General features: G+C 27.2%; 2 protein-coding genes across 3 annotated transcripts in view; one reads left to right on the forward strand and one right to left on the reverse strand.

The window, feature by feature from the left end:
* The window catches only part of LOC107436116 (uncharacterized), a 297,809-nt gene extending 294,158 nt beyond the window's left edge, over positions 1 to 3,651 (forward strand). For both annotated transcript variants that reach the window (XM_087165232.1, XM_016047693.4), the window contains exons 6-7: positions 1,574 to 1,629; positions 3,488 to 3,651. In XM_087165232.1, coding sequence (XP_087021358.1) covers positions 1,574 to 1,629; positions 3,488 to 3,500 — 69 coding nt within the window. In that variant the 3' untranslated portion in view covers positions 3,501 to 3,651. The remainder of the gene's footprint in view (positions 1 to 1,573; positions 1,630 to 3,487) is intronic.
* Positions 3,652 to 3,843: 192 nt separating this feature from the next.
* On the reverse strand, positions 3,844 to 4,272 carry LOC147809312 (uncharacterized). The gene has a single exon (XM_087162756.1). It carries the CDS (start codon positions 4,270 to 4,272, stop codon positions 3,844 to 3,846), a length of 429 nt encoding a protein of 142 aa, XP_087018882.1.
* Between the last annotated feature and the right edge of the window lie 8,255 nt (positions 4,273 to 12,527).

Consider the following 12,527-nt stretch of genomic DNA (forward strand, 5'->3'; position numbering starts at 1 on the left):
CTGATTGTTCAAAAGGAATGAACCATTAAAACAAGTTGTTATTCTTAAGTTGAACCATCATAACTCTGTCCGAATTCCTACATTGGAGTGATGGTTATTTAAGTTGGTTACCATCAAAAATTATCATGGTTCATGATGGAATTATTGATGGTTACCGTCAAGATAATGTTGGGCCATCAAAGGAAAACCATCAGAAATTTTGACAAGGGAAGACCTATAGTTTCCTCCTCCGTATGGCTTACGGGCTATTTTTAAAAAATATATCTAGAAATGCCTCAAGATTTTTTGCTTAAAATATTTTAAGGAATACATAGTCACCGAAACTCATTCTTACAGAGATATTCATACAAAATAGGATGTCAAAGTACACCGATGTTGGGAAAACTATAGTTTTCAAGTATTTAAAAGTTGAACTATTTTTTTGAACTGTACTTTCTCAACAAAAAAATACAAAACTTGAATGAACTCGGTCATCTAATTCCAGACAAATAAAGAAATAAAGTTATGAAGAAGTTATATATTTAACGAGTAAAATTATGACTTATTTTTTATTCTTGGGACTCCGACCTATTTATAAGAAATAACATATTTAAATTTTGACCACACTCATTTGGCAAATAAGCACAAGTATTTATTACATTAGCAATTATGAACATATATGAAAAATCTACAATTTACTTTTAAAGTAATTGTTGCAAAGAATGAAAAGAAAATCATAGTTATGTCAATAATAATCTTAAAATTGGGTTTTATGATTGACTGTTAGATTCGCAAAAATGGAGTTTCAAGTAGTCTAGTTGCGTGCGTAAATGCAACTCTTGTAGTTATTCTGCGTCGCACAATAGCTGCGTATTGGACTATTGGCGATGGTCTAGGAAAAATTCTTGATAATGATCCGAGGTCAAGCTATGGTTATTTTGAATGTTGAAAAATTAATGTTATTTTCCTTTAAGTTCATGTGGTTTTATACTAGAAACTTTTGCGAGACCCCAAAGTGTTATGAAATGGAATTTTGTTGCAAATTAAGCAAAGACTAAGAGTTTGTTATAGAAATTTCGGAAAGAACATGTCCAACTTATTCTATATACTTTATACCCTTTGAAAACGTTTCTGAGGTATACTCGTGTTGTAAGAGTTAGTTTCCTGTTTGTGTTTCAAAATGTCAAGTTTCAATTGTTTCAAGTCATACGGATGGGACACTAGTTGTAAACAATAACAAGATTCCAAAACCGGAACAGTATTCAGAAAACCATCACTATACCCCCCCCCCCAAGTAATGCTTACGAGAAAATGTGTGGACATGCTCGATATTCTGGTATGTCTTAAAATTGAGATTAGTATTTCAATTTACATGGAATTTCATGATTCATAAATCGATTTAAGGCCATTGGCATTTTGACATAAATGGAAATATAAGAACAGGGTTCCCAATAGATCACGAGGTTAGGCCAGTGCTGGCAGCAATCGATGAGTTGAGAGTGATCACTTTGTTCAACCTGATGGATATATTTCCTTTAGGTTTTTGAATTGAACTTAAGGCAAAATCTTATGAAACTTTTTCCCTTCCTTCTAGACTTGTCAAGCGGGACTCACGTCTACTTGCATGGCGTTTCCTAATTACTGCAAGAGGTAAGTGGAACATGTAAATTAGTTTACTAAATTTGTATTCCACAATGAATGATTTTTTTAAAAAACGATTAGGTTATGAAGTGGAATATATATTGAGATATTTTGCTTAGGTATAAGATTAATTTTCAAATACATCTAAATTGCTCAAGAAAATTACAGCACCAGAAATGTGAATTTGAAAATCAACTCTTAGCAAATACTTAAAATATGTAAAAAGAAATTTATAATTATTGACATTTTGTTTATTCATCATCTATATTTTTACACGCTAAAGGTCTTTAAAATGAATTATTTAATAGCATTAACTGTTTGTCGAGAACATTTACTTACTAGAACACTTTCCTATTGGTCGCAGAATCTCTGACAATTAACTTTATTTTTAAAAAAAATGTTCCTTATTTCCATATTTTTGAAATTTTTTAACTAATCTTGTTTAAACAGATTTTTGACGTTTAGTTACTCATTGTTAAATAAAAAAATATGTAAACTAGATGAAAAAAATCTAACGTACAACTATATCAACGACAGTTTTGGTTATCATCATACACAAAAAAAGAATAAGAATGTAAAGTAATAGGGGAGGATCGGGCCCCCCACCCACAGTCAATTTCATATGTATAGAATATTTTTTCAAGTCAATGGGCCATCGGATATTAATTGTTATATTAAAAAAATATTATTTTTAAAGTTTCAAGTATTTATGCAGCTGGTAACATGGTAAACAATAGTTTTGAAAATATGTTAAATACAGTAGTCAAATTTTTTAAATTTCTATTTTTTTAAGTAAAACTATTCTTTTTTTGGTTAATTCTTTCTGCATTATTTAATTAGATGATAAAACAATAGAAACATACAAAAATATTGATTATTATTCAATATTATACAGAAATATAAGCAATATTCCTTAAGTGGGCGGGGCTACCCGACTCTCCCCTACTAGTTTAATGGTCGCGCATAATAGTTTTATAATAATACTTAGAAATGAATTCATCTTCATATGAATGTTTTAAACTTTTCATTTTATTTTATTCCATTTATGTTTGATCCTTAAATAACTGTTCACGGAAGTCGATGTATAGTAATTTCATGGATCAGGGGATAGAACGTTTTTTCTCCCAATCGGGTGAATCGGGTGTGTTCGGATTCCATGGATAGTTAGTCGTTTCGAATTTTGCTGCCGACTCGCACTGACCCCTGTATTGATTTAAAAATGTTCCCAGTGACTGATCAGGGGTTAGAGTTCCTTTTCCAAAGGGGTCCAGATCCGATTCCAAGGTTATAGTGTTTTGTTCAAAAACATGCTAGTTTTTCTTAACAAATATCAAAATTAGTAACAAATGTTTGCCAACAGTTGGTTGCAAAAACTATAAAATAATGTTCTCTGCTTCTCATTACTTTATTTCATATGACATATATCTGTCTATTAAATTTATATTCAGAATTTACATGCTGTAGTCGGTTGTTGCTAGTTAGAAACTCTGCCAGTTTATGTACTCTGCAACTAACTGTGAATTACTATTTGATTTTCTAAGCAAAATACAATAATTTGTTTTTTAATTTTTGGTCATTTTTCAGGTGTTGAGTACAAGCTGTTTTGAAATAATTTAATTGCAAAGGTTTCTAAACGGTGCAATTAGTTTTGATCATTTTATACATCACAAGCCGAGTGAATAATTTTGTCTTACTTTTGAAATATTTTTCAAACTTTTTGGGCAAATTCCCACAGTAAGAGTTGACCGATTTTAATATCTTATTTGAAAAATATTTATAAAATAAATTATGTCTTAGAAATATGGTTTTACTACTAAATGTTTTCTATTGTTATAATTTACAAGATACAAATTCAATTTATTTTCAGTGATTTGGTCTGATGAATGGAGAGCAAGATGAAAAGTTTATTTCTTTACAGAACAAATGGAAAAAAAGATCGATAAAAAGAATAAATAATGTAATTAGTTAATTGATCAAAAAATTGCTGAACTGGAAATGAAAGGCCTGAAGTAATAAATAATTTAAACTGCACATTGATTGTTATTTATTTATTTTTGTTTTTTAAATAATTTATTTATTTTTTTATAAAAAAGGACAAACGAATACTACAGGTAAAAAAAATCAATTTACAGTGGCGCATGTAAAGGGAATAAAGAACGTCATTGCAAACTAACTTAAACAGAGTTATTTATAATACGTTTAATATAAAAAATATCAAGGTCATTAGTATGTTTGTATCAAGGTCATAAGATGTTTACGGTGGCAATCATGCTCAGTAACAGGACGAAAAATTGCAGCAGATTCCTTTCTGGGGCAATCGGGAATTCTACGAATATGCTCAATCCATGGTTTACCACTATTATCCTGGAAAAAGGAGGTCCTAATAATCCTCCTAACAATAGCCGCGATGGAGTGATAAGGGAGACCAGAAATTGCTCCTTGCTGGACAGAAGCTCCCTTCTTAGCCAGGAAACCAACAGCAGCCTCATTTCCCTGAACACCACAATGGGCAGGGATCCATTGAAGCACAACCTCTTTCCCGTTACTGGAGAGCCATTTAAGATCAAAGCAGTCATCGACAGTTGAGGGGCGAAAGACACTGTAAGTATCAATAGCCTGAAGAGCAGTCTTAGAATTCAATAGGAAAACCATCCTGGTGAAAAGTTCATGTCGGGACTGTCGCTGAATAAGGGCTCGGTGAATAGTGTATATGTTATCTGCAAAGTACGAAACGCCGGCATTGTATGTAATGCCGAATGTTTTTAGGCAAAGTATGAAATGTGAGAAGTATTACATACTTTCCCTAGGCATTGTATAAAATACCTAGTCATTCTATAGAATGACAAATGCTATTTAGACAAAGTATGAAAAAAACATACTGATAAGGTTATTACGTAAATAATGTTCTTTTCTCAAAAATAAAAATGTTATTCCGAAAAAAAAATGAGAGTGCCATTAAAAAAAATTATTCAAAATGCGTAAAGAAAAATGAAAGTTATACAAAACATAATTTACGTCTTTCTTATTATGGGAAACAAAATGTTCACATAAAAAATTCACTTTTATGTCACAATTATTTTCAGTTTAGAAACAAATACTGCTCAAAATATCCATTTCATCACCTTTACTAACATGGCCACAGAAGATTTTATACCTTGTCTGTTTCTCATTTGGCATTAAATAGAATGCCGGATTTCAAACTTTGCCAACTTTGCCGGCATCATATATATGTATATATATATATATATATATATATATATATATATATATATATATATATATATATATTAAAAGTCGCGCCGTAAAAAAAGGAAAACCAAATGTAAGGAAGGTGATAGAAAAAAAACAAACATGATAATAGTTTTGAACAGCTAAAGAGGAAGATTTCTGAGTTTCCAGATATGAGTAAAGTATGAAAAATTATAGATAATAAATCAAGCGAAACAAAAAAAGAATAATCTCAAAATTTTTCTTCATTTTTTTTGACGTAGATTGTGTTTTGACACGCTAGGTATTAAAAACATTATTAAGAGCATAAGAGAAACCTGAACAAAAAGTTACTTTTAAAAGTTATGCTCATTAATAAAAAACTAAATGACTGATAAAAGACTACACAACTGTTAAGATATTGCAAGATACTGGAAAGATAAGTTCTGTGATGAAATTATCAGATCTTTTTAAAATGAAATCTATTTTTAATTGCAATAATGTATGAAAAATATTGAGAATACTAGCAAGGATAAAGCTGGTTATTCTTATTTTCGCATGTGTAGAGTTTAAATGAAATCAAAAAGTTTAACAAATGGAATCGGTATTTAAAGGGTTCTAATGTTATTCATCATTTTCTTATTCCCAATTTTTATTTTATCTTCGGAAACCTGATCATATCAAAAAGATGCCGTGATTTAATATACTTTAATATAATTAAATGAATTAAAAGTTATTATGAAGGGTTATTACAAAATAACCTCAATTCTTAAAACTAACGAATCAATTCCTTGTAATTTTAATTGCAAGATGCATTTTCACCGTTTTTAAATCCATTAAATTTCTTAAATTTTTGCATTTCTTATAAAAATTGTAAGTAGTTTTATTTAGTTTGAGCATTTTAAAAGATTGGAATGTTTTCTAAAAAAAAAATCTACTTTATTAAAATAACTGCAAATTCTGCAGAAAAAACATATTTTTTTACAGGAAAAAAAAAGACATTTAATACAAATTAAACGGCGAATTTATAGATTTTGAATACAGGAATTAAATACAGACTTTTTCTTTTTCATTGTTATTTGCTTGTTTCGAAAATAATTTCCCTTTTTTTCTCCTTATATTTGACCGTTTAAAACAGTTTTTCCAAAATCATGTTTTTCTGATTTTCAACCTAATCCTAAACGAATTAAAACTGCGGATTTAAATTCCAGTTATTGCAATGCATTTTTGATTTCCGAGTGATTCCTTTTTTTCAAATCATATTAAGATTATTTTTTATTCTTGTTCTTACTTTTCAAAAATTATTTTATAAAACTAAACATTATGAATTATTATCTATGCATAAATTAAATTTCGTTTCGACTTCAATGTCGAATTGACACTCGATTGGATAATTATATGTTTTTTTTATACAATTTTTCGATACGTTAAACTACCAAACATTTTTATTAGGATGGGTCAATATAGTTTCAAACATTCTTACTTTTAATTTTTTTTACGTAAGACTTTTGAGATGAAGACATTTCAAAATTTTTCTTCGGAGCCAAACACCATGGCTCAAGGATCAGAGCATTTGTTTCCCAACGTTGTAGTTCGAACCCCGAGGCTAATGTTATCGTGTGATTTCTGATCTCAACTTGCAACAATTTGTTAAAATAGAAGTACTCATTTGCTTAAAATATGGGAGCCCGTTGTTAAATAAAAGTTTTTTTTCTGTGAAATGAGCGCTTTATTACTGATGTACAAGCCGACAGTTTATTTTTCTGTAAATTTAACAAATATCGTTTCTACTGTATAGTAAAGTCTTGTCAAAAAAATAATCATTATCTCTTTATTTCTACTTATCTATGACATTATGAGAAGCAAACCAAAATTAGTTAAATTATAAATTTAAAAACGTATGATTCTATTTCATTTCTCTACAAAATTCAAAATAGTCGTATTTCTTCTTAAAGTATTAAACTATGGAGTGAAATTTCTTAAAAGCATTTTTAAAAGAACTTACCGTTGCATAATTTGCACAGATCACTAAAGATTGCAAACAAGAACTATGATTTTTTATAATTAAAAGACGAAAGAAAAGATTGGCTTTCAACATTCTAATTTCCCAAAATACTTGAAAACTCCTCTAAAGGAGATAAGCATCTGACTGAATTGGAACTTTTTTGGCAGACAATTTATGTGCTTCTCAAAAGCTTGAATGCGGCTTTTTCTTAAGCAGATTCTGACTATGTTTAACGATTATCTTCACTAATGTATTATGAATTTTTTTCTTCCATGCAATTTATGCAATCAAATAGTTTCTTCGCGTCAATTTTGAGTTAGCATTTTAATTAATTTATACGCAGTTTTAAAATTTAATGTCGTAAGGAGGAATTTATGCGAATGTGACTCATTTTTTACAATCTACGCAACAATATTTGAGTTACACAACAATTTCAATAAATTTATCAAAATTCAAGAGGTTAGATGACTTGGTTATATCTGAGTAGCTATAACTATATCTTAGTAGCTATAACAGTAAGTACCCGTCCGAAAAATATTTAAGAAGCCAAACCGATAAGAAAGAGAGGCAGGCCATGTACAACTTGGTTAGATAACATGAGAAAGTCTCTGAGTAGTGTGGGATTTAATATATGAAGAGAGTTGTCGTCTTCTAAGCTGCTCGATGGAATGATGCCTGACAATAAGCTGTAGTGCTGGTAGAAGAAGGGGAAACTACAAAAAATTAATTTTAAAAGTTAATTTTACAATATAAATTTTAGACTATTTAATTGAATGTGTTAAATTTATCACATAGATTAATTTATTTTATATCTTAAAATACTGCAAATAAAAGTAAAGAAAAAAACTGATCAAATATTTCTTTTTTTAAATTTGCAATATTTGTAGTAACAATATATATTTTTCACTGACTTATGTTTTTTAATACTATTAGATGAATGAATGCTTTAAAATGAAATATTGAACAAATTTATACAATATTTCATTGTTTATTTTTAGTTAAATAAAGAATCTTGAATGTATATATGCTTAAATATTTAAATTGCTACACAAATTCTGAAGTATTTTTAGCTAATTTAAATGTGTTAAAATGTTTATAAAATAGTTAAACTGAAAATTATGTTTTGTTAGCATACAGAATCCATTAAAACAGCTAGTATAGTTCATTATTATTTTTAAAGAGTATTAAGTTTTTTAAAAAAAAAACAAACATTATAAATGTATAGTAGTCCAATAGTATAAATCATGAATTGAATAAATTGAATATTCATTATATTAATAAAGCATTAAGTTCTTAGGTAAATGAAGCATATTAAAGAAATGAATATTAAATTATTCATTGATAGATTTATCTTTTTTTTTTGTTGTTGTAATTATTAACCCTATAATTTCTACTTTACACAATAAATAATTATGAATGGATAATTTTAATTATACCTAAGTATTTTAAACTAAATTATAAAGTTATAGAAAAAAAAAGTAATATTTTTCTTTTCGTCTCTTAATATCTGCATCACTCTTTTTTATACCAAGATTTTCTTCAATCAATGTCTGAATTATCATGCCTCAATATATCATCTTTTTAATACAAGGATTTTGTAATCATATACATTTTTCCTAAATTTCGATTCTTAAGTTTTCTAAGTTCTATTAAAGCAGAATCGCTTTTCTGAAAAATTAAAAAAAATAAAAAAAACAATAATTTACAATGGGTTACTTCTTCTTTAATAATTCATTAACAATCAGGAAAATAGAGAAAAAAGTAAATTTAATAACAATTTCAACTTAATTACTTTTTAAAATAATACTTTAAGGAAATTTTTATATTTTTGTCTTCTATCATATTTATATTTTCGTTAAACAATGTCAGTTTTCTTTTATTTCTGGTTTTGTTTCTTTAAAACTTTTATTTGCACAATCAAATTTAATTTTACTAGGGGCATATTAATAGTTAAAAAACTGTTTTATTTGCATTGTTTACGTCTTTTCAAGTGTTTTATTATGGCTTATTCAAAACATGTGGTGTAGCGATTTTAAAAGATCATGTGTTATTCTTTAATTTCAATTTATTGAATGTGTAATTGTGGTAGCAGAAAAATAGTTTACTATAAATTGAAATTGGTAATTACAGTTGCGTGAAAGAGAAATTTACATGGAAATCAAATTAATTAAAGAGTTTAAATCTTGGACAACTTCCAGCTATCGATTTTTCGCAACACCTGGAGCATTTCATTTTAATTACCTATCGTTTAAATACTTGAAAATAATTGAAATTTTTACTCAAATTAATCTACTCTTACTTTCAAGAAGATAATAAAGTGTGAGGAAATCTATCAGAATATGATGAAATTTGCTTCATTTCAGGCTGTACCAGAATAGAAAAAAGATATTTTTTATCGAATTGCTTTAGTAAATATAGCAATGAAATATAATTTTATAATGAGTGATAAGCTAAACTAAACTCAGTGGCGCGACAGCCTATAGAGGGCCACGGCCTACTGTGCCCATCTCAGTTTTCTTGACCTAGGGCTCTGGGGTGCAGGAGCAGATGTTCCGGACAGGTGGTCAGCCGAACGCGGAACCCCCAGTGTTTAGTTCCCAATCATGCTTGGTACTCATTTATCGACCAACAGAAGTGATGAAAGGCTGAGTCAACCTTACCCGGCCCGAGGATCGAACCAGGGACCTGTGGCAAGACAGCGTGGAGCGCTACCGCTCAGCCACCGGGAGTCATAATGTGTGATAACATTAAGTAAAATTTGGTATTTCTTGATGATACATCGGAGAATGAAATAAATACCATATCTTCGATAAAATTTACCTTTTCAGTTTTTTTTTATTTTATTAAATGTGTTATAATAGAACAACAATTTATAATAAGAACGGAATTTAGCAGAATTTCTGGTAAACTGTTACCATATGAAAGTAAAACTTGTGAAAAGAATGTTCTAAATATTGTACATTTTGGTTTTATTATGTTACTTTTAACAGAAATGAAATTACGATACAATACAGTTATTTTATCAGACTTTTTATCCGTTTACAAATATAAGTACTGTGTTAAATTTTAAAATTTAAATACGTTGAATGTTATAAAATAGTGAATAGATTTTGAAGCCAGAAAAAATATAATAAAGTAATTTTTATTGTTATTTACAGGTATTTCGTAACTAGTCCCTTTAATGTATATTATTCTTCGAAATAAAAACAAATACACATTAAGGATCTCAAATAACTTTTTAACTGAAAAACCAGAGTACAAAATAGAAAATGGAACTACAATAAGACTGGTTTGATTGCGAATATAACATTTAATGAATAAAACACGATTACACTTTTTATATATTTTTAATATCTCAATTATATTACAGCATTATGATATCATGATTTGAAATTTAAAACGTAAAAGTTACCAACTAAAAATGACAAATAAATATTTGAAAAAAAAGAAGAAAAAACTAGAAAAACCAAAACAGTCATGAATGAAATAAAGAAGAAAAAAACAGAACAAGAAAATCACTCTGTACGAAAGGGATGAATCAAGGTAAAATGCATTTCCACACGCAATGAAGATGTGACGAGGAACTAATGTTGTTAACAAGAAAAATTATTCACGCTAATGCTGCTTTTTCATCTTTATTTTTGTTTTACTCTCTTATGGTGCTGTTCCGTTAGTTTTGTTTATCCACCTTATTTTCCATATTTCGTTGGCATCCTTACGTTTTATATTTGTAATCATTTTTTCTTTTTTTCTCATCAGTTATTGAACAAATATAATCAAATTAAAACATTTTTTGGAATTACCGGTGTTTTATAACGTCTTTCTTTAATGTAAATTATCCTTCGAAATAAAACAGACAACTATACTTATTAAGTTACACAAATAATTTTTTTAATAAGAAACACCATTTAAATCTGACTAACTAACCACAGTACAAAAAGGCAAATGGAAATAACAATAATTAACAATTAAACAACAAAATTAACAATAATTAACAATAACAATTTAAAAGCAAAAGTAATAATAAGCAAAACGAGATTATAAAAATAATATAAATATTTTTAAAATCTTAAATATACTGGAACATCCCATCGTCTTTTAAGCCATGCATTTATTTCTTTGGCGCAAAGTTTTAATTATATATACATATATATATATATATATATATATATATATATATATATATATATATATATATATATATATATATATATATATATATATATATATATATATATATATATATATATATATATATATATATATATATATATATACAACAATAATTTGTATAATTACATTATATTATTTTTATTATGAAGTAACAGGAGAGGTAGTGATGAACTAATTACGCTAAAAAGGAATTCAGGAATTCAGGGTATTAATATGAGCAGGTGCGGCTGCGATGGAAATGACTCTGGCATTGACGAAATTGAATTTTACAATATCAATTGATTACCCGACGCAATGAAACTGAATGCCCAAGATTCTAACAATGAGCAGCAATTGAAGTTTTCCAGTATTTTTGACAACGAACATATTTATTAATAATTTATTATTATATTTGTTAATTAAATATTTTAAAAATTATATTATTTTCACTGATGCCTATTTATGCTTATACTATCTTCGTTAATGCTTATATATATATATATATATATATATATATATATATATATATATATATATATATATATATATATATATATATATATATATATATATATATATATATATATATATATATATATATATATATATATATATATATATATATATATATATATATATATATATATATATATATATATATATAAATAATAAGTAAATAAATACAAGAAAACACTAAGAAAGTTAAGAAAAACAATAAGTATCATTTAATCATTTATTGTGCTTAAGCTGCAAGTAAACAGCACTCATTAGATAAGTTCAAAATGAAGAATAAAACAAAGAAAAATTATAGATATATGAAAAAAAGGGGGTGGGAAATAATAAGTAAAAAATAACAAACAACAGTTTATTCAAAACCCTCTTGTTACACTCAATTTGCGCTTTTGTAATCTGGCAATCTTTCTGCGAAAACATTTTTAAATCATTCTAGAAAAATATCCGTCCATGTAAGTTGTTCTGATTTTGCTACTCGCTTTATAGTCCCCCCCTTTTAATGTTTTTTCTTTTTATTTTATCTTATTACCTGTTTTTACATGTTATTTTCACTTATTTTTACTTTTTGTGATCTATTTTATTTGCTGTTATTTTTATAAAAAATTTTTCTGAGTGCTTCTCACACTATTGTATTAATATATTTTGCTTTAGCTTTATTGATACAATATCAGAAAGCACTCTGTTTTGCGGATATAATCGTGTGGGCTGACGAAAAAATTATATCTTTTTTTTCCGGCTTTTTAATTAGCATTTCATTTTTTTTTAAATAAACTGTTGTTTGTTATTTTTTACTTATTATTTCCCACCCCCCTTTTTTTCATATATCTATAATTTTTCTTTGTTTTATTCTTCATTTTGAACTTATCTAATGAGTGCTGTTTACTTGCAGCTTAAGCACAATAAATGATACTTATTGTTTTTCTTAACTTTCTTAGTGTTTTCTTGTATTTATTTACTTATTATTTATATATATATATATATATATATATATATATATATATATATATATATATATATATATATATATATA

The sequence above is a fragment of the Parasteatoda tepidariorum genome, chromosome 5 (assembly GCF_982258835.1).
Source record: "Parasteatoda tepidariorum strain Cologne lab strain chromosome 5, Ptep-v5.0, whole genome shotgun sequence".
Lineage (NCBI taxonomy): Eukaryota > Metazoa > Arthropoda > Arachnida > Araneae > Theridiidae > Parasteatoda > Parasteatoda tepidariorum.